Genomic DNA, 23,020 nt, shown 5'->3' with positions numbered 1-23,020 from the left:
CCTCGCCTGACCCCAGGGCTCGGACTCAGCCTCGGCTCCGGAAGACGACGAACTCCGCCTCGCCTGACCCCAGGGCTCGGACTCAGCCTCGGCTCCGGAAGACGACGAACTCCGCCTCGCCCGACCCCAGGGCTCGGACTCAGCCTTGGCCTCAGACGACGGTCTCCGCCTCGCCCGACCCGGGGCTCGGACTCGACCTCGACCTCGGAAGACAGACTCGACCTCGACCTTGGAGGAGCCTCCGCCTTGCCCGACCCAGGGTTCGAACCGACCACGTCACAGGGGGGCCATCATTACCCTACCCCTAGCTAGCTCAGGCTACGGGGAACAAGACCGGCGTCCCATCTGGCTCGCCCCGGTAAATAATGATGGCGCCCCGCGTGCTCCATGACGACGGCGGCTCTCAGCCCCTTACGGAAGCAAGGAGACGTCAGCAAGGACTCGACAGCCCCGACAGCTGTCCTTCCGCAAGGCTCCAGCGCTCTACCGACGGCCACAACATCACATGAACAGGGTGCCAAAACCTCTCCGGCTGCCACGACGGCATGTACTTAGGGCGCTAGCTCCTCTCTGCTAGACACGTTAGCACACTGCTACATCCCCCATTGTACACCTGGACCCTCTCCTTACGCCTATAAAAGGAAGGTCCAGGGCTTTCGTACGAGAGGGTTGGCCGCGCGGGAGAACGGGCCGATACGCAGGTCCCTCGCTCTCTCCCACGCGAACGCTTGTAACCCCCTACTGCAAGGCACCCGACCTGGGCGCCGGACAACACGAAGGCCACGGGTTTCCCCTCTTTTGTGCCTGTCTCCTCTCCCCCCTTCGTGCTCCGTCTGGCGCCGACCCATCTGGGCTGGGACACGCGGCGACAATTTACTCGTCGGTCCAGGGACCCCCCGGGTCGAAACGCCGACACTCTTCTTTTCTCTCCTCTTTCCCTTCTTGTCGTCGCCCCTGTCACTGTCACTTGATATTGGACATTTTGCAATAAAGTGACCGGGCTTACCACACTTGTAGCACACTTTTCTTGGAGCGGGACTTGTAGTCCTTCCCTCTCCTTTGCTTGAGGATTTGGCGGAAGCTCTTGATGATGAGCGTCATTTCCTCGTTGTCGAGCTTGGAGGCGTCGATGGGGAGTCTACTTGATGTAGACTCTTCCTTCTTCTCCTCCGTCGCCTTGAATGCGACCGGTTGTGCTTCGGGCGTGGAGGTACCATCTTGCTCGATGATTTTCTTTGAGCCTTTGATCATCAATTCAAAGCTCACAAATTTTCCTATTACTTCCTCGGGAGACATTAGTGTGTATCTAGGATCACCACGTATTAATTGTACTTGCGTAGGGTTAAAAAAACGAGTGATCTAAGAATAACCTTGACCATTTCATGGTCATCCCATTTTTGCTCCCTAGGTTGCGCACTTGGTTCACCAAGGTCTTGAGCCGGTTGTACATCTCTTGTGGCTCCTCCCCTTGGCGAAGCTGAAAGCGACCGAGCTCCCCCTCGATCGTCTCCCGCTTGGTGATCTTAGTCACCTCGTCTCCTTCGTGCGCGGTCTTGAGTACGTCCCAAATTTCCTTGGCACTCTTCAATCCTTGCACCTTGTTATACTCCTCTCGACTTAGAGAGGTGAGGAGTATAGTGGTGGCTTGGGAGTTGAAGTGCACGATTTGGGCCACCTCGTCCTCATCATAATCTTCATCCCCTACAGATGGTACCTGTACACCAAACTCAACAACATCCCATATGCTTTTGTGGAGTGAGATTAGGTGATATCTCATCATATCACTCCACCTAGAATAATCTTCACCGTCAAATGTCGGTGGTTTGCCTAGTGGGACGGAAAGTAATGGAGTATGCTTAGGAATGCGAGGATAGCGTAGGGGGATCTTACTATACTTCTTGCGCTCTTGGCGCTTAGAAGTGACGGACGCGGCGTCGGATCTGGATGTAGAGGGCGATGAAGAGTCGGTCTCGTAGTAGACCACCTTCTTCATTTTCTTCTTCTTCTCACCACTCTTGTGTGATCGAATGCGTGAAAGGGATCCATCCTTCTTTTTGTTGGCGGACTCCCTTGATGGAGCCTTCCCGTGGCTTGTAGCGGACTTCTCACCGCCGATCACCATCTTCTTGGCGTGATCTCCCGACATCACTTTGAGCTGTTAAGCTCTAATGAAGCACCGGGCTCCGATACCAATTGAAAGTTGCCTAGAGGGGGGGTGAATACGGCGAATCTGAAATTTATAAACTTAAGCACAACTACAAGCCGGGTTAGCGTTAGAAATATGAACGAGTCCGAGAGAGAGGGCGAAAAACAAATCGCAAGCAAATAAAGAATGAGACACAAGGATTTGTTTTACCGAGGTTCAGTTCTTGCAAACCTACTCCCCGTTGAGGTGGTCACAAAGACTGGGTCTCTTTCAACCCTTTCCCTCTCTCAAACGGTCACTTAGACCGAGTGAGCTTCTCTTCTCAATCAAACGGGACACAAAGTCCCCGCAAGGACCACCACACAATTGGTGTCTCTTGCCTCGGTTACAATTGAGTTGATCACAAGAAAGAATGAGAAAAAGAAGCAATCCAAGCGCAAGAGCTCAAATGAACACAAGTCACTCTCTCACTAGTCACTATTTGATTTGGAATGATCTATGGACTTAGGAGAGGATTTGATCTCTTTGGTGTGTCTTGTATTGAATGCTATAGCTCTTGTAAGGTGTGGGAAGTCAGAAAACTTGGATGCAATGAATGGTGGGTGGTTGGGGGGTATTTATAGCCCCAACCACCAAACTAGCCGTTTGGTGAAGGCTGCTGTCGCATGGCGCACCGGACACTCCGGTGCACCACCAGACACTGTCCGGTGCGCCTGCCATGTCACCAAACCGTTGGATTCCGACCGTTGGAGCTTTTGTCTTCTGGGCCACCGGACAGGCACTGTTCAGTGTTTGGTGCGCCATCTGGCTCTGCTCTGACTCTGGCGCGCACTGTAGCGCATTTAATGCCTTCTGTAGACGACCGTTGGCGCGAAGTAGCCGTTGCTCCGCTGGCACACCGGACAGTCCGGTGCGCCACCGGACACTGTCCGGTGCTACACCGGACAGTCCGGTGAATTATAGCGGAGTGGCCTCCAGAATTCCCGAAGGTGAGCAGTTCGGAGTTGGAGTCCCTGGTGCACCGGACATTGTCCGGTGGCACACCGGACAGTCCGGTGCGCCAGACCAGGGCACACTTCGGCTGACTTTTGCTCTCTATATTTGAATCTTTTTTCGGTATTTTTATTGGTTTGTTGTGAACCTTTGGCACCTGTAGAACTCATAATCTAGAGTAAACTAGTTAGTCCAATTATTTTTGTTGGGCAATTCAACCACCAAAATCAATTAGGAAAAGGTGTAAGCCTATTTCCCTTTCACTATCAATTATCCAACTTGAGCCCCCGGATGCATAAACCTACAAAACAAATTTAGGCCTTGTTCTTAGGTACCCAAACGGTCTTGGGTCCTTTCGCATTAGAAACAAGCACCTTGGGTACCCAAACACAAGTCTTTGAGCCCTTGTGTTTGCCCCCAACATATTTGGCAACTACTTTGCCTGATTTGTTAGTCAAAACATATGATGCATCAAAAGTCTTAAATAAAATGTTATGATCATTTGATGCAATAGGAGATTTCTTTTTAGGCATTTTAACATGGGCAGAACTCCTAGAGCTAGAAGCCTCATTCTTATAAATAAAAGCATGGTGTGAAATAGAATGAGTCTTCTTAGCATGAATTCTCCTAATCTTATCATCAGGATAACCAGCATGATATAAAATATAGCTTCGTTATCCTGAGGCATGGGAGCCTTGCCCTTAACAAAATTAGACAATCTTTTAGGGGCATTGAGTTTGACATTGCCTCCCTGTTGGAAGCCAATGCCATCCTTAATGCCAGAGCGTCTCCCACTATAAAGCATACTACGAGCAAATTTAAAAATTTTATTCTCTAATTCATGCTCGACAATTTTAGCATCTAATTTTGCTATATGATCATTTTGTTTTAATTATAGCAATGTGATCACGGATAGCATCAACATTAACATCTCTACATCTAGTGCAAATAAAGACATGACTAACAGTAGATGTAGAGGGTTTACAAGCATTTAATTCATCAATCTTAGCATGAAAATAGCATTCTCATCTCTAAGATTGAAAATAGAAATATTGCAAACATTTAAATCTTTAGCCTTAGCAATTAATTTTTCATTCTCAATTTTAAGGCTAGAGAGTGATGCATTCAACTTGTCAATTTTAGTAATCAAACTAGCATTATCATTTGTAAGACTAACAATTGAATCATCACAAACATCTAACTTCTCAACCTTAGCAATTAATTTTGCATTTTCATTTCTAAGGTTTGAGATAATATCATGGCAAGTGCTTAGCTCACTAGTTAATTTTTCACATTTCTCTACTTCCTGAGCATAAGCATTTTTAACCTTAACATGCTTCTTATTTTCTTTAATTAGGAAGTCCTCTTGGCTATCCAAGAGTTCATCCTTCTCATGAATAGCACCTATCAATTCATTTAATTTTTCTTTTTGTTGCATGTTTAGGTTGGCAAAAAGGGCAAGCAAGTTATCTTCATCATCACTAGAGTTTTCCTCATCACTAGATGTTGCATATTTAGTGGAGGCTCTAGATTTTACCTTCTTTTTGTCGTCCTTCGCCATGAGGCACTTGTGGCTAACGTTGGGGAAGAGGAGACCCTTGTTGATGGAGATGTTTGCGGTGTCCTCGTCGGAGGAGGAGTCGGTGGAGCTCTCATCAGAGTCCCACTCTCGACAAACATGGGCATCGCCGCCCTTCTTCTTGTAGTATCTCTTTTTCTCCTTCTTCCCTCTCTTGTCGTCGCCCCTGTCACTGTCACTAGAAATTGGACATTTTGCTATAAAGTGACCGGGCTTACCACACTTGTATCAAACCTTTTTGGAACGGGGTTTGTAGTCTCTCCCCTTCCGTTTCTTGAGGATTTGATGGAAGCTCTTGATGACGAGCGCCATCTCCTCATTGTCGAGCTTGGAGGCGTCGATGGGGAGCCTACTTGATGTAGACTCTTCTTTCTTCTCCTCCGTTGCTTTGAAGGCAACGGGTTGCACCTCGGGTGTGGAGGTGGCGCCTTGCTCGATGATTTGTTTGGAGCCTTTGATCATCAATTCAAATCTCACAAACTTTCCTATCACTTCCTCGGGAGACATTAGTTTATATCTAGGATCACCACGAATTAATTGAACTTGAGTAGGGTTAAGAAAAACGAGTGATCTAAGAATAACCTTGACCATTTCATGGTCATCCCATTTGGTGCTCCCGAGGTTGCACACTTGGTTCACCAAGGTCTTTAGACGGTTGTACATGGCTTGTGGCTCCTCTCCTTGGTTGAGCATAAATCGACCGAGCTCCCCCTCGATCGTTTCCCGCTTGGTGATCTTGGTCACTTCATCTCCTTCGTGTGCGGTTTTGAGCACGTCCCAAATCTCTTTGGCACTCTTCAACCCTTGCACCTTATTATACTCCTCTCGACTTAGAGAGGCAACGAGTATAGTAGTGGCTTGGGAGTTGAAGTGCCGGATTTGGGCTACCTCATCCGAGTCATAGCCTTCATCCCCCACGGATGGTTCCTGCGCTCCAAATTCAACAATGTCCCAAATGCTAGCGTGAAGTGAGGTTAGATGGTGCCTCATTTTATCACTCCACATACAATAATCTTCACCGTTAAAAACCGGTGGTTTGCCTAGTGGGACGAAAAGTAAAGGAGTGCGTTTGGAAATGCGAGGATAGCGTAAGGGGATCTTACTAAACTTCTTGCACTCATGACGCTTAGAAGTGACGGACGGCGTGTCGGAGCCAGAGGTGGAAGGCGACGAAGAATCGGTCTCGTAGTAGACCACTTTCTTCATTTTCTTCTTCTTGTCGCCACTCCGGTGTGACTTGACGCGGGGAGGTGATTCCTCCCTCTTCTTGTTGCCGAACTCTCCCGATGGAGCTTTTCCATGGCTTGTGGCGGGCTTCTCGCCGGTCACCATCTCCTTCTTGGCGTGAGCTCCCGACATCACTTCGAGCGGTTAGGCTCTAATGAAGTACCGGGCTCTGCTACCAATTGAAAGTCACCAAGAGGGGGGTGAATAGGCAAATCTGAAATTTATAAAGTTTAAGCACAACTACAAGACGGGGTTATCGTTAGAAATATAATCGAGTCCGAAAGAGAGGGCGAAAAACAAATCACAAGCAAATAGCGAGAGTGACACGATGATTTATTTTACCGAGGTTTGATTCTTGTAAACCTACTCCCCGTTGAGGTGGTCACAAAGACCGGGTCTCTTTCAACCCTTTCCCTCTCTCAAACGGTCACTTAGACCGAGTGAGCTTCTCTTCTCAATCAATTGGGACACTTAGTCCCCACAAGGACCACCACACAATTGGTGTCTCTTGCTTTGGTTACAAAGAACTTGGGAACAAGAAATGGGGAAGAAGAAAAGCGATCCAAGCGCAAGAGCTCAAAAGAACACGACAAAACTCTCTCTTCTAGTCACTATTGCTTTGAGTGGAATTGGGACTTGGAGAGATTTTGATTCACTCTAATTGTGTCTTGTATTGAATGCACTAGCTCTTGTATTGAATGTATTGGCTGGAAACTTGGATGCCTTGAAGTGTGGTGGTTGGGGGGTATTTATAGCCCCAACCACTAAAGTGGTCGTTGGGGAAGGCTGCTGTCGATGGGCGCACCGGACAGTCCGGTGCGCCAGCCACGTCACCCAACCGTTAGGGTTCGACCGTTGGAGCTCTGACAGGTGGGGCCACTGGACAGTCACTGTTCACTATCCGGTGCGCCTTCTGGCGCCTACTCTGACTTCTGCACGCGCAGTCCGCACTGTAGCATTGTCAGCCGACCGTTGAACTCGACCATTGTCGCAGTAGTCGTTGCTCCGCATGCTACACCGGACAGTCTGGTGCTACACCGGACAGTCCGGTGAATTATAGCGGAGAGCCATTTCCAGAAACCCGAAGCTAGCAAGTTGGAGATGATCCACCCTGGTGCACCGGACACTGTCCGGTGGCACATCGGACAGTCCGGTGTGCCAGACCAGGGCTGCCTTTGGTTTCTTTTGCTCCTTTTTATTTGAACCCTTTCTTGGACTTTTTATTCGTTTGTGTTGAACCTTTGGCACCTGTAGAACTTATAATCTAGAGCAAACTAGTTAGTCCAATTATTTGTGTTGGGCAATTTAACCACCAAAATCATTTAGGAAAAGGTTTTAGCCTATTTCCCTTTCAAATTCGTTAAGTGTGAAAGCAAGCCACGCCCAGGGAAGGTTTGTCTTTGTTTTGCTGATTACTACTTATTTTGATGGTTACTACTATATTACTGCTCAATTATGTTTATTTTTGTGGTCTAGGTTCAGGAAAATGCAAATTTTTCATGTGGATGGATGATTACATTAAGATGGTCGAAGGGACAGGGTTTACTAGCGGCCTGGGGGAGATGATGGCGTCTAATTTTGGGGACGAACGAGTGGCGGCGAACTGGGACATGTTTACTGCAGAACTGAAGAAGATGAATAACAACTTGAGCGACTTGAAGAAGATGTTTGGAGTTTTGTATGCTTCCATGATTTTTATCACCTTGCTTTTCTTTGTTATGAACTATGGTTGCAAGCGTTAAATATGTATATGTATGATGGACCTCCTTGTGATGCCATTCTAGATGACCGGGAAGTTGTGTATTGTTCCTTTTAATATGTATATGTATGATGGACCTCTTTATGATGCAACATGTGTATTGGTAGTAACATCTTGGTCTTGGTTCTGAATTGGGTTTCTGAATTGGTTTGGTCTTGGTTCTGAAAACTGAGCTCTATACTGAAAATAGAAAACAATGCTCTATATTGAATTTGGTCCTTTTTTGAACTTGGTTATGAATTCCAGTCATGGCGTTTCTCAGGAAAAAGAAACAAAAAATGGGGCAACAAAAGAGGGAAACAAAACTATATACTCAATGGGGCAAAAAAATGGCGTTTCTCAGGAGAAAAAAAAAACAAAAAAAGGGGCAAAGAAGAGGAACTACATGCTCGAACCTAGTACCCCGAGCAAATCACATAGAGAACACACCACTACACCACACAAACACTATTGAAGAGATAGGGAAGTGTAGCTATTTGACATGCTTCCATTATCTGAGCTACATTTCTTAGTTTTGTGTGGTTTCTTCATTCAAATTTGTACAATTTGTTCATCTATCCACTACAAGCAAACTTCATGCAGAGATGTCCCTTTTTTGGACTATTTACTATTTTTGTGGGTTAAATGCCTTCCTAGCCAAAAATAAATAAATAAACAGCAAATTTGGTCAAAAATTAGTGAAACTTGGCATGGAGTCATGTTTTGGCCTTATTTACTTAAGGTACAAAATTCAGAGGATTATGCAAAAGTTTGAATATAGGTGCTTCACAAACAGACACATATCTCACTAAGTTTCATGACATTAGATTACAACTACATGGTTTGAGCTACATTTCTTAGTTTTGTGTGGTTTCTTCATTCAAATTTGTACAATTTGTTCATCTATCCACTACAAGCAAACTTCATGCAGAGATGTCCCTTTTTTGGACTATTTACTATTTTTGTGGGTTAAATGCCTTCCTAGACAAAAATAAATAAATAAATAGCAAATTTGGTAAATAAAAATAGTGAAACTTGGCATGGAGTCATGTTTTGGCCTTATTTACTTAAGGTAAAAAATTGAACAAAATATAGTTTAAGCGGACCTATGATTCGGTGAATATAGTTTAATTGGACAAAATGCAAAAAAAGGCCCAAGGAAGGACCAAACCCAGCACCTCAAACACCTAACTACTAACACAAACCACTGCGCCATATGTAAGTCACATATGTTTTGACAAAGAAACTATATTTGAGCAATTACATGTGTGCGGATTCAAGGAACAGCAAACCGAGCACTTCAGCTAAAGTTTGCACAAGCAACAGCTAAAGTCTGCACAAGCAACAACAATTCAGATATGCACTTTACAAGCAACAGCAAGTCACATATGCACTTTCAGATAAATTTCATTTCAAGTCTTTTCTCCGAGCACAAGTCTGCAACGAGCTAAAATTCAGTTATTTCACCGAGCACAAGCACTTCAAGTCTGCACACCGAGCTAAAATTCAGTTATTTCACCAAATACAGCTAAAATTCAGCTACAAGTCTGCAACGAGCCTTTTCTTGATTTTTGCCTTCTTCATAACCTTGGTCGTTGTATTCTTCCTTGGATTGTCTTTAGTTGTATGCACAACCTCTTTTCCTCTCTTCCTTTTTCTTTTCCCTACACAAAACATGAAAATAGTAAATAATCATGTGAATTTTATAAACTTGAAAAAATAAAGTAACTTTTAGTTTAATATAACCTTGACGAGGGCAGCACCAAAGCAAGGTTGGAGGGCTCTACGGAGGCAGCAGACGAAGGCACGACAGAGACAACAGACGAAGGCACGGCAGAGGCAACAGAGGAAGGCATGACAGAGGCAACAAAAGATGGCACCACAGAGGAGGGTACCATAGAGGTCGCAGAGGAGGGCACATGTGGCTCTATTGACTCATCATCTCCAAAAGCTAGATCTAGTGCCAATTGTTGCTCTAGTGACTCATCATCTCCATTAGCTGGATCTAGTGCCAATTGTTCACATAGTCCACCTTGCACCCTTCACCAAATTTGCTTCTAGCCCATAGATATTTGTGATGACTTTCCATGTATATCTTTAACCTAGAGTTCGTGTACAGTTGATTCACATGATAGTTATGCTTTCTAAGGCTATATGTCAATGATGCTGGCCATAAGTTGTCATCAATCAACTTTCCCAAGAAAGATTTGCCCAAGTTTGAAGCAAAATGCTATGCTTTCTAAGGCTATATGTCAATGATGCTGGCCATAAGTTGTCATCAATCAACTTTCCCTTGAAAGATTTGCCCAAGTTGTGATCGGTGAATATTGGAAGATGAAACATGAGCAATGTAAAAGACATCGAGGTTCTGTTTTTGGACACAAGGTTTATGATAAAAGTAGAGAACATGATAAAAAATTATATCACAATTACTTTGCTGAAAATCCAATATATCCATAGAAGTATTTTCGACAACACTTTCGAATGAGCCAACCTCTATTCTTGCGGATAGTTGCGGTTGTTAGACGGCATGATTCCTACTTTGAACAAAAAAACAAAAGGATTTTTACGTTTCAACCACTAGTCTGCACACTTTACTCAGTTCTACCCTCAACTGAATTTACTCCTCAGTTTTCTCCTTGCACCATCGTTCTATACTCAGTAATGTTCCTACGGACGAGTTCCGTCCGTTAACGCTGCCTAGTATGTGGGACCTGCAGCCTGATATGTGGGACCCGTCCCTTTTCTTCCCCAAATCAGAGGAAACAGAGCCGAGAGCAGATTACCAGATCCATGGTGGATGCTCGATCGTGCTATCTTCTTCCCGTACAGTGCCAGCCAGCAGGCCATCTTCCCCAGCAGGCTAGTGCTGCCTGCCCGTAACCTAATGGACGGCTGATGCTTCGTTATGCGCTCATCTTCCCCAAGCAGCGCCCACCGAAGATCCGTATGCGCAACCTCCGATATCATCGACGGGTGGTGTGCTCGGCGTGGCCGTGCCGCAGCGGCGCAAGCAAGCATGGCACTTGCCCTAACAGCGGCGTCGGCGCGCTCGCTGAAGCAGCAGCCGACCATAGCGCCTGAATGCTGGCTTTCGTCCCCGACGCCGACGCCTATCCGTGGGCTTCTTCTTCCCGACCACCCCCCACGTCTAGAGCGAGCAGCCGCGCTTGACCGACTTTCGTCTTCCCGAGCAGCAACGCCGGCCGAAGCCCCCTCCCGACGGCGCGCGACTTGCTGAATCATCCCTCGGAGCACGCTGCACGCGACGGACTGTCTCCGACGCCGGCGCGAATGGGCAGATCTCCGACATTTAGGCATGTGAAGGGTCGCCTCCACCCCCACCACGCAACGGGCCGGAGCTACCGCGCACTGACGTCAGTAGGCCTTCTTCCCCGAGCCGCGCACTGACGTCAGTAGGCCCGAAGCAGCCGTCGTTGGGGCTGTTGAACATGTGCTGCTGAAACTTTCTGTTGTGCCTACTGAAACTAAAACTGAACCTGTTGAACGTGTGCTGCTGTAAGCTTGCTGTTCTGCTTACTGTTCTTCTTATTGTTTTGCTGTTGCTGTCACTGCTGAAACTAAACCCGTGTTCAGGTGCATATGCTGCTAATATTGCAAGTAAGCTTGCTGTTTTGCTGCTATTGAACCTGTGTTGAAACTGAAAATGAATCTGAACCTGTATGGGTGCTGACTGCTGAAACTGAACCTTTTTTGCTGGTATTGCTTAATCTGTATGTGCGTTGGGTGTAGTAACTGAAACTGAACCTATGTTGGCTCTCTGTTTTGCTTAAACTGATACGGACGTGGTGGTCAAATAATCTCATGTTGTCATTGTATGAGAAATTTGCACATAGTGTGGTGGTCTGTTGTTGCTTGGCGGTCTACGAGGTGCTGGCTCTCTTTTTTGGCATTTTGTTGTATTTCTTTAGAAGCCATGGTTTTGTATAATCCTTTGTTTTTTATCTCAAACAACTAGGACCAAATTATGACTCCATCGTTTCACTTTTTAACCATATTTAGTATTAATAAAATAAACAAAAGTAAGAAATATAGCTCAAATTTTGTAGTTGTGGTTGAATGTTACAAAATTTGGTGAGAGATGTGTCCATTTGTGAAGCGCCTGCATTCACACTTTTGTATAATTCTTTGATTTTTTTATCTCATGCAACTAGGATCAAATTACGACTCCATGCTAAGTTTCACTATTTTCTTACAACATCTGATATTTATTTATTTATTTTCGGCTTGAAAATGCACTTAAATCATATAAATTAGTAAACAATAAAAAAGTGGCATCTTTGCATGAAGTAAGTTTGTAACTATTAGATGAACTAATGGTGCACTTTTGAAGCAAAAACAAAGAAAAAAGTAAGAAATATAGCTCAAGCACTCATGTTATAGTTGAATGTCATGAAACTTAGAGATAGATGTTTCCATTTGTGAAGCACCTATTGTCGACGTTTCGAGACCGGGGGGTCCCTGGGCCGACGAGTGAAATGTCGCCGCGTGCCCCAACCCAGATGGGTCGGCGCGAGGCCGAGCGCGAAGGGGGGAAGTGAGGTGGCCGGAGACGGGCGTGAGAGAGGTGGAAATCCTGCGGCCTTCGTGTTCGTCCCGCGCCCAGGTCGGGTGCGCTTGCAGTAGGGGGTTACAAGCATCCACGCGGGAGAGGGAGCGAGCGGCCTCACGCGAGCGCCTGTCTCGTCCTCGTCCCCGCGCGGCCAACCCTCTATAAGAGGGCCCTGGTCCTTCCTTTTATAGGCGTAAGGAGAGGATCCAGGTGTACAATGGGGGGTGTAGCAGAGTGCTACGTGTCTAGCGGAGGAGAGCTAGCGCCCTAAGTACATGCCGTCGTGGCAGCCGGAGAGGTTTTGGCACCTGGTTCTTGTGATGTCGTGGCCGTCGGAGGAGCGCCGGAGCCTGGCGGAAGGACAACTGTCGGGGCTGTCGAGTCCTTGCTGACGTCCTCTTGCTTTCGTAAGGGGGCGGAGAGCTGCCGTCGTCAGGGAGCGCGCGGGGCGCCATCATTGCCTATCCGGCGGAGCGAGCCAGATGGGACGCCGGTCTTGTTCCCCGTAGCCCGAGTCAGCTTGGGGTAGGGTAATGATGGCGCCTCCTGTCGACGTGGTCGGTCCGCGCCCTAGGTTGGGTGATGTGGAGGCTCCTCCGAGGTCGAGGTTGAGTCTGTCTTCCGTGGCCGTGGTCGAGTCCGAGCCCCTGGGTCAGGCGAGGTGGAGACCGTCGGCTGAGGCCAGGGCTGAGTCCGAGCCCTGGGTCGGGCGAAGCGGAGTTCGTCGTCTTCTGGGGCTGAGCCCAAGTCCGAGCCCTGGGTCGGGTGGAGTGGAGTTCGCCGTCTTCCGGGGCTTAGCCCGAGTCCGAGCCCTGGGTCGGGCGGAGCGGAGTTCGCCGTCTTCCGGGGCTTAGCCCGAGTCCGAGCCCTGGGTCGGGCGGAGCGGAGTTCGCCGTCTTCCGGGACTTAGCCCGAGTCCGAGCCCTGGGTCGGGCGGAGCGGAGTTCGCCGTCTTCCGGGGCTTAGCCCGAGTCCGAGCCCTGGGTCGGGCGGTGCGGAGCTTCCTATGGTGCCTGAGGTCGGGCCTGACTGCCTGTCAGCCTCACTCTGTCAAGTGGCACTGCAGTCGGTGCGGCGCAGGCGGCGCTGTCCTTCTGTCAGGTCGGTCAGTGGAGTGGCGAAGTGACTGCGGTCACTTCGGCTCTGTAGACTGAAGGGCGCGCGTCAGGATAAAGGTGTCAGGCCACCTTTGCATTAAATGCTCCTGCGATTTGGTCGGTCGGCGCGGCGATTTGGTCAGGGTTGCTTCTTGGCGAAGACAGGGCCTCGGGCAAGCCGGAAGTATGTTCGTCGCTGGAGGGGGGCCTCGGGCGAGACGGAGATCCTCCGGGGTCGGCTGCCCTTGTCCGAGGCTAGGCTCGAGCGAGGCATGATCGAGTCCCTCGAATGGACCGATCCCTGACTTAATCGCACCCATCAGGCCTTTGCAGCTTTATGCTGATGGGGGTTACCAGCTGAGAATTAGAAGCCTTGAGGGTACCCCTAATTATGGTCCCCGACACCTATATTGACACTTTTGCATAACCTCATGATCTATTTATCTCAAGTAGCTAGGACCAAATTATGACTCCATACCAAGTTTCACTATTTTCTGACAATATTTGGTATTTATTTATTTATTTTCGGCTTGAAAAGGCATTTAAAGCATATAAATTAGTAAACAATAAAAAAAGTGGCATCTTTGCATGAAGTAAGTTTGTAACTGTTAGATGAACTAATGGTGCACTTTTGAAGCAAAAACAAAGAAAAAAGTAAGAAATATAGCTCAAGCACTAATGTTATAGTTGAATGTCATGAAACTTAGAGATAGATGTGTCCATTTGTGAAGCACCTATATTGACACTTTTGCATAACCTCATGATCTATTTATCACAAGCAGCTAGGATCAAATTACGACTCCATGCTAAGTTTCACTATTTTCTGACAACATTTGGTATTTATTTATTTATTTCCGGCTTGAAAAGGCATTCAAATCATATAAATTAGTAAACAATCAAAAAAGTGGCATCTTTGCATGAAGTAAGTTTGTAACTGTTAGATGAACTAATGGTGGAACTTTTGAAGCAAAAACAAAGAAAAAAGTAAGAAATATAGCTCAAGCACTGATGTTATAGTTGTCGGCGTTTCGACCCCGGAGGGTCCCTGGACCAACGAGTAAATTGTTGCTGCATGTCCCAGCGCAGATGGGTCTGCGCGAGATGGGACACAAAGGGGGGAAAACAGTAAGGGGAAACCGTGGCCTTCGTGTTGTCCTGCGCCCAGGGTGGATGCGCTTGCAGTAGGGGGTTACAAGCGTTCGCGTGGGAGAGAGAGAGAGCCTTGTGCGTCGGCCCGTTCTCCCGCGCGACCCACCTTCTCGTACGAGAGCCCTGGACCTTTCTTTTATAGACGTAAGGAGAGGACCCAGGTGTACAATGGGGGTGTAGCAATGTGCTAACGTGTCTAGCGAAGGGGAGCCAGAGCCCTATGTACATGTCGTCGTGGCTGTCGGAGAGGTTTTGGCGCCCTGTTCATGTGATGTCGTGGCCATCGGAGGAGCGCTTGAGCCCTGTGGAAGTACAGCTGTCGGGGCTGTCGGATCCTTGCTGACGTCTCCTTGCTTCCGTAAGGGGCTGAGAGCCGCCGTCGTCATGGAGCATGCGGGGTGCCATCATTACTTGTTTTACCGGGGCGAGCCAGATGGGACGCTGGTCTTGTTCCCCGTAGCCTGAGCTAGCTAGGGGTAGGGTAATGATGGCCCCCCTGTGACGTGGTCGGTCCAAGCCCGAGGTCGGGCGAGGCGGAGGCTCCTCCGAGGTCGAAGCTGAGTCCGGGCCCGGGGGTCGGGCGAGGCGGAGACCGTCGTCCGAGGTCGAGGTAAAGTCCGAGCCCTGGGGGTCGGGCGAGGCGGAAACCGTCGTCCGAGGTCGAGGTAGAGTCCGAGCCCTGGGGGTCGGGCGAGGCGGAGACCGTCGTCCGAGGTCGAGGTAGAGTCCGAGCCCTGGGGGTCGGGCGAGGCGATCCGTCGTCCGAGGTCGAGGTAGAGTCCGAGCCCCGGGGGTCGGGCGAGGCGGAGACCGTCGTCCGAGGTCGAGGTAGAGTCCGAGCCCTGGGGGTCGGGCGAGGCGGAGTCCGTCTTCCGAGGTCGAGGTTGAGTCCGAGCCCTGGGGTCGGGCGAGGCGGAGTCCGTCTTCCGAGGTCGAGGTAGAGTCCGAGCCCTGGGGTCGGGCGAGGCGAAGTCCGTCTTTCGAGGTCGAGGTTGAGTCCGAGCCCTGGGGTCGGGCGAGGCGGAGCTTCCTATGGCGCCCGAGGCTGGACTTAGCTGTTGCCAGCCTCACTCTGTCGAGTGGCACAGCAGTCGGAGCAGGGCAGGCGACACTGTTTTCCTGTCAGGTCGGTCAGTGGAGCGGCGAAGTGACTGCGGTCACTTCGGCCCTGTCGACTGAAGAGCGTGCGTCAGGATAAGATGTCAGTCGATCCTTGCATTGAATGCTCCTGCGATACGGTCGGTTGGCGTGGCGATCCGGCCAAGGTTGCTTCTCCGCGAAGCCTGCCCGAGCTGGGCCTCGGGCGAGTCGAAGGTGCGTCCGTTGCTTGAGGAGACCCTCGGGCGAGACGTAAATCTTCCTTGGTCTACTGTTCCTGCCCGAGGCTGGGCTCGGTCGTGACGAGATCGTGTCTCTTGAGTGGACGGAGCCTTGACCGGGATCGCGCCCATCAGGCCTTTGCAGCTTTGTGCTGATGGGGGTTACCAGCTGAGATTTAGGAGTCTTGGGGGTACCCCTAATTATGGTCCCCGACAGTAACCCCCGAGCCTCGAAGGGAGTATTAGTACTCACTTGGAGGCTTTTGTCGCACTTTTTTGCAAGGGGACCGGCCTTTCTCGGTTGCGTTTCATTCCGGTGGGTGCGCGCGAGCGCACCCGCCGGGTGTAGCCCCCAAGGCCTCGGAGGAGTGGTTTGACTCCTTCGAGGTCTTAGCGCATTTCGTGATGCCTTGGCCAGTCTGGTTATTCCCTCATGCGAACTAGCCGTAGCCCGGGTGCATAGTCAGGTTCCAAGTTCTCGGGCTGGTATGTTGACGCTGTCAACGGTTTGGCCGGAGCCGGGTTTGCGAGAGCAGCCCCCGAGCCTCCGCACAGAGCGAGAGGACGGTCGAGGATAGACTCGGCTTTTTTCATACGCCCCTGCGTCGCCTTTCCTCAAGGAGGAGGGGGGGGGGGGAAGCGCCATGTTGCCCTCGGAGGGCGCCGAACATGGTGTCTCCAGTGAGTTGCTAACGGGTGATCCGAGTGGACGCTCGTGCCCCATTCTATAAGGGTCGGCTAGTGGCCCAGAGGCGCGCTCCAAAAGTACCTGCATGTGATTTGCCGGACCCGGTCCCGTTTGATAGGGTCCGAGGGCTCGATGCCTCCCTCTGATGGGATTCCGTTACAGAATCGTTCCTGCTGGTCTCGGAAATGTCCTAGGATACCTCGGGAGCGTAGCCCGAGCCTCGGCCATGTATCGGACATACCTAGAGTCATCCCTCGCTCTACGTGTTCTGAGGCGGCTGTCGAACCCTTCGGGGGCCAGCCTACGAACCCCTGATCAGTAGTGGGCGCGGAGCCCGAGTGGTCTGAGGCGGCTGTCGAACCCCTCCGAGGGGCCAGCCTTCGAACCTCTGACCAGTAGTGGGCGCGAAGCCCGAGTGGTCTGAGGCGGTTGTCGAACCCTTCCGAGGGGCCAGCCTTCGAACCTCTGATCAGTAGTAGGCGCGGAGCCTGAGTGCTCTGAGGCGGCTGTCGAACCCTTCGGAGGGGCCAGCCTTCGAACCTCTGATCAGTAGGAGGGCTCGGGGCCTGCTTCCTTCGCGGAGAAGGATCCCTTTCGGAGTATCCCCTTTCCCGGTCCCTGTAGCAAGAGAGAGAAAGAGGAAGAGGAAAAGGATACGAAATCGAACGACGTGGCGCACCTTTTTTGATGCGGTCATTATGGCGGAGGTGAAGCGTCGCCCGCTTCTCCTACCAAAGGTGTCGCCCGTTCTGTCGCAGAGTTAATGCGACGGGGCGAGTGGTTGGCGGGGCGGCCGTTGTGCGTGCGCGAGCCGTTCGAGGAACGGAACATGGGCGCGTCGTCTTCACGCCGTGGGAGAGGGCTCTCTCGCTGTCCCAGGAGGGGACGTGAGCCTGCAGATGACTTGACCGCTGCTTCCGCCTGCCTGCCGCCGCCATTACTGCCGGCCCACTTTTGGCCATATCGATCGTCGCGTCTTCTCCTGCGGCGGACCGACCCGTGACCGATGTGCTCGGTTGGCACTGTGGGGCCATGCGCAGGGTTGCCTCAAGTCGCGGCACCGGTTCCGCAGTCGAGAAGGCGTGGTACTGGCGCAAGTGGCGGTGCAGTTTCTCGCACGTAGTGACCGGCGCGCCGGTTACATGACGTGTGGGCCTGGGCCTCCATGCTGGACGCGTCGAAGTCGAAAGGGTGCGCCCCCTTGGTGCAGTTGCATGCCGCCTGCACGGCGGTCCGCCCTTTCACCCGCTGGTCTGGGCGAAAGTGGAGGAGTGCTTGTAACCGCTGGGCAGTCGTGCACTCCGCGCGCAGCGGTTTGGCTCCTTCTGTCCTGGGCCAGCTTGCATGACGCGTGGGACCCAGCCCCCATGTCGTAGGGGGAGGACCTTGGAGCGTGTTGGTGGAGACTCAGTCCGCGACGGCTGAGGACGCAAGTGGGGAGAGTCGCCTTTAAAAGGAGGGCGACCCCCTAGGATGGCAACCATGTCTTCGCACTCTCCTCATGCATCGCGCCCTTCCACCTTTCGAGCCCCCGGATGGGGAGCGCCAGCGTTGCTTTCGTCTTGTCGTCGATGGAGGAACGCAACTTCGCGGAAGTTGGTACCTTTCAGCCATCGCTCGGTTTCAAGGATTTTCATCAGGCAGCCCGGCTGCATCCCCTTGCCAATGGTCACCCAAGACGGTGACCACCAGTTTGATGGTGGGGAGAAGCAAGCCGGGCTACGGCCTCTGCCCCGCCCTCAGCTTCAAGGATGTTCATCATCCTTGCTGGGGCGGAGAGCGAGGCGAGCCGGAGCTCTACCTCCCGCACGGGTCGGCGGGCCACCTCTTCTTCCAGCTTCTGGGGGTGGAAACCATCCTCCAGCTCTGCGGAGGAGGCGCCCTCTAGCCATGCCGGGGGAGGCGAATTGTTGCTGCCCAGCCAGGGTGCAACATTCCGTCCTCTGTCCTCGTTTTCGTGGCGAGGACGGGAGTGAGGACCTACCGGTGCGCTTTGGGGCGGCCAGCGCTCGCCGGTGCGGTGTTGGTGGACAGGTGGACGCCGCCGTCGGTGCTGAGGTGGTGGCAGCTGGAGAAAGCTTCTCCACCGTCGAGATCGTCAGCGCCACCTGCGGACCGACCTCCGGCTCTTTGGCTTTAATAGCTTGTCCTCGCCCCTCGAGTGGGGACGTGGGCGAGGGCCTTGTCGCAGCAGCGTCTGCCCTGAGGTCATCGCTGCTGCTGTTTGGCCGCCCGGAGTGGAGGTCGTTGTCGCTGCTGCCGGAGCGGGCGTTAGCGAGCTATCTGGGGTTTTGTCGCCCCGCAGGCCCTCCAATGTGGGGGGTTGTTCGTACCTGCGGGGGCGGAACCGGAGTTCCGTTTGTAATGGCACCTTGAGTGCCGGTGTTTGTTCATTGTGGCTATCGAGGCCTGAACAAAAATGTATTTTGGCGTAAAGCCATGTTTTTCCTTCTTTCGAGCACTAGGACTCGCCTGTCGGCTAGCTGAACCGCTTAACCAAGTGTGAGTTGCCTCGTGCGAAGGTGACGAGTGAGGTATCCGTATCCCGGAGGCGTAGGAGTCCCTCGGCTCAGTCGGCCTTGCCGCCCGAGGCTTCTCTTGCTTAGTTAAAGGAACCCTCGGCCGCTCTACGATGAGCTGGAGCCGGAGGCAGCGGTGTCAGCATGGACAGAGGCGGAGTTGGCTTTGAAAAGAAGCTTCGTTGGCCGGAGCCTGGCCGGGCCGTTCACTGGCAGGACCAGCGCCGGAGTCGGGCTGATGTCCTCGGGGGACAGCTGGCTGAGGCTACGGAGTGGCCGGTCGAGCCGTATGCTCGGGCCGGGTTCCCGGAGGAGACCCCGACGACGATGGCCCAGGCGTGGTGCCGACAGGTTCCTTCGAGGTGGAGATCCTTCGACCGTGTCGTCGTCCGAGGCCGGGTCGGATTCCGCCAAAGGTGGAGTCGACGCCGAGGGTGCTGCTGCTCCCCCACTGATGTCTGATCCTGCAGAAACAGTTTATCTGTAGTGTGCGTATGTTTTTTGCGGCCGCCGAGGCCCAAACATACCGTCGTCGTGTTGTAAAGCTGCGTTTCTTTTCCCCTTGTTTCGAGTATCAGTACTTGTTCGTCGGTAACAAAATTGCTTATCCGAGCAAGAGTTACTTTTCACGGAAGGTGATGAGTGAGGTATCCGTATCCCGGAGGCATAGGAGTCCCTCGGCTCGGTCGGCCTTGCCGCTTACGTGTACTCTTACTCGTCTGTAGGATTCTGATATCGATATAATCGAGAAGGCACAAAAAATCGTTTCGGTAGAAAAGCTTTCGAGCATTAAGACTTGTTCAATCAGCGGAACCGCTTATCCGAGCGTGAGTTACTTATCGCAGAAGGTGATGAGTGAGGTATCCGTATCCCGGAGGCGTAGGAGTCCCTCGGCTCGGTCGGCCTTGCCTGCTTACGTGTACTCCGTCGTTTTCAGGATCCCACTTTCGAAGTAGTCGAAAAGCACGAAAGATGTTCTGGCAGAAAGACTTTTTTCGAGGAAAATTTCGACGCAGAGGGGGTGCCCCCCTTCTAGCCCCCGAGGGAGGGTCGGGCTTTGCCGAGGCAAGGCTGACCCTTCCTTGATGGTTAGACTTTATTTGCGTATGTAAACGAGGTATATGAACGACTTGAAAACATCTTAAGGGTAGAAGCGACGTAGTTGTTGGATGTTCCAAGCGTTGTTGTAGACCTCGCCTTAACTGTTGGCCAGCTTGTATGTTCCGGGATTCAAAATCTTGGCGAGGATGAATGGCCCTTCCCAGGGAGGCGTGAGCTTGTGGCGCCCTCGGGCATCTTGTCATAACCGAAGCACCAAGTCGCCCACCTGGAGGTCTCGGGACCAAACCCCTCGGGCGTGGTAGCGTCACAGGGACTGCTGATACCGCGCCGAGTGTAGTAAGGCCATGTCCCGAGCCTCTTCCATCTGGTCCAGTGAGTCTTCTCGGTTGGTTCGATTGCTTCGGTCGTCGTATGCCTTCGTCCTCGGGGATCCGTATTCTAAGTCTGTGGGCAAGATAGCCTCAGCCCCATAGACTAGAAAGAACGACGTGAAGCCCGTGGCTCGGCTCGGCGTTGTCCTCAGACTCCAGACCACCAAGGTGAGTTCCTTCATCCATCGCCTGCCGAACTTGTTGAGGTCGTTGTAGATCCGCGGCTTGAGTCCTTGCAGAATCATGCCGTTGGCACGCTCTACTTGCCCATTCGTCATGGGGTGAGCTACGGCGGCCCAGTCCACCCGGATGTGGTGATCCTCGCAGAAGTCCAGGAACTTTCTGCCGGTGAACTGGGTGCCGTTGTCGGTGATGATTGAGTTCGGGACCCCAAAGCGATGGATGATGTTGGTGAAGAACGCCACCGCCTGTTCGGACCTGATGCTGTTTAGGGGTCGGACCTCGATCCACTTGGAGAATTTGTCGATGGCGACCAGCAGGTGCGTGTAGCCCCCGGGTGCCTTCTGTAAGGGACCGACGAGGTCCAGACCCCACACAGCAAACGACCAGGTGATGGGTATTGTTTGCAGAGCCTGATCGGGCAGGTGCGTCTGCCTTGCGTAGAATTGACATCCTTGGCAGGTGCGTACAATCCTAGTGGCGTCGGCCACCGCGGTTGGCCAGTAGAAACTCTGTCGAAAGACATTTCCAACGAGGGCTCGAGGTGCTGCGTGGTGACCGCAAGCCCCCGAGTGTATTTCTTGTAATAACTCCTGACCTTCGGCGATGGATATGTATCGCTGGAGGATGCCTGAGGGGCTGCGGTGGTAGAGCTCCTTTCCGTCACCCAGCAAGACGAACGACTTGGCGCGCCGCGCTAGTCGCCGAGCTTCGGCTCTGTCGAGGGGTAGCTCTCCTAGGTGGAGATATTGCAGGTACGGGGTCTGCCAGTTTCGATTAGGTGAAACCCCATTCCGCTCTTTCTCGACGCGCAGTGCCTCACCCTCGGGGGCCGAGGGTGCCTCGGGCTGAGCCGAGGGCACCTCGGGCAGGGCCGAGACCTTCTCGGGCTTGGGCGTGTCGTCGGTCTTGACTGAGGGTTGATGTAGGTCTCGGGAGAAGACGTCCGGGGGAACCGTTGTCCGTCCCGAGGCTATCTTAGCCAGCTCGTCCGCAGTTTCGTTGTATCGTTGGGCGATGTGGTTGAGTTCGAGCCCGAAGAACTTGTCCTCCAGGCGCCGAACCTCATCGCAGTAGGCTTCCATCTTCAGGTCGCGACAATGGGAGTTCTTCATGACTTGGTCGATGACAAGCTGCGAGTCGCCATGAGCGTCGAGGCGTCGGACCCCTAGCTCGATGGCGATGCGCAACCCATTAACCAGAGCCTCGTACTCGGCCACGTTGTTGGACGCCAGGAAATGGAGGCGCAGTACGTAGCGGAGGTGCTTCCCGAGGGGCGAGATGAAGAGCAGGCCCGCGCCCGCTCCTGTTTTCATCAACAACCCGTCGAAAAACATGGTCCAGAGTTCCGGTTGGATCGGAGCTGCTGGAAGCTGGGTGTCGACCCATTCAGCCACAAAGTCCGCCAAGACTTGGGACTTGATGGCCTTCCGAGGGGCGAACGAGATTGTCTCGCCCATGATCTCCACCGCCCACTTTGCGATCCTACCCGAGGCCTCTCGGCACTGGATGATCTCTCCCAGGGGGAAGGATGACACCACAGTCACCGGATGAGACTCGAAGTAGTGTCGCAACTTTCGCCGCGTCAGAATTACCGCGTACAGTAGCTTCTAGATTTGCGGGTAGCAGATTTTGGTCTCGGACAGTACTTCACTGATGAAGTAGACCGGCCTCTGGACGGGCAATGTGTGCCCCTCTTCTCGTCTCTCGACCACGATCGCGGCGCTGACCACCTGAGTGGTAGCGACGACGTAGATCAAGAGGGCTTCTCCGGCAGTGGGGGGCACCAAGATGGGCGCGCTTGTGAGGAGCGCCTTTAGGTTCCCGAGGGCTTCCTCGGCCTCGAGGGTCCAAGTGAAGCGCTCGGTCTTCCTCAAGAGGCGGTACAGAGGTAGGCCTCTTTCGCCGAGGCGTGAGATGAAACGGCTCAGAGCCGCAAGGCATCCCATGACCCTCTGTACTCCTTTCAAGTCCTTGATGGGGCCCATGTTGGTGATGGCCGTGATTTTCTCTGGGTTGGCCTCGATGCCCCGCTCGGAGACGATGAACCCCAGGAGCATGCCTCGGGGGACTCTGAAGACACACTTCTCAGGATTGAGTTTTACGCCTTTCGCCTTGAGACACTTGAATGTCGTTTCAAGGTCGGAGAGGAGGTCGGAGGCTTTCCTCGTCTTGACTACGATGTCATCGACGTAAGCCTCGACCGTTCGACCAATGTGCTCTCTGAACACGTGGTTCATGCACCTTTGGTATGTCGCACCCGCATTCCTCAAACCGAATGGCATAGTAACGTAGCAGTACATGTCAAAGGGTGTGATGAAAGAAGTCGCGAGCTGGTCGGACTCTTTCATCCTGATTTGGCGATACCCTGAGTAGGCA

At 52.0% G+C, this 23,020-nt stretch overlaps 1 protein-coding gene across 1 annotated transcript; it reads left to right on the top strand.

Annotated features, from left to right (window-relative positions):
- The first annotated feature begins 10,436 nt into the window (after positions 1–10,436).
- LOC103643770 (uncharacterized) lies at positions 10,437–11,223 on the top strand. Its single transcript, NM_001363849.1, has one exon. The coding sequence runs from the start codon at positions 10,592–10,594 to the stop codon at positions 10,922–10,924; it is 333 nt and encodes a 110-aa protein (NP_001350778.1). The 5' UTR covers positions 10,437–10,591; the 3' UTR covers positions 10,925–11,223.
- Positions 11,224–23,020: the final 11,797 nt, after the last annotated feature.

This window comes from Zea mays, chromosome 1 (assembly GCF_902167145.1).
Source record: "Zea mays cultivar B73 chromosome 1, Zm-B73-REFERENCE-NAM-5.0, whole genome shotgun sequence".
Lineage (NCBI taxonomy): Eukaryota > Viridiplantae > Streptophyta > Magnoliopsida > Poales > Poaceae > Zea > Zea mays.
The sequence above is the reverse complement of the archived record's forward strand: the minus strand, read 5'-3'. Positions and strand labels throughout refer to the sequence as shown.

Excerpts from the sequence above, each read along its gene's own strand:
- LOC103643770 (NM_001363849.1), top strand. The coding sequence starts at position 10,592 with ATGCGCTCATCTTCCCCAAGCAGCGCCCACCGAAGATCCGTATGCGCA.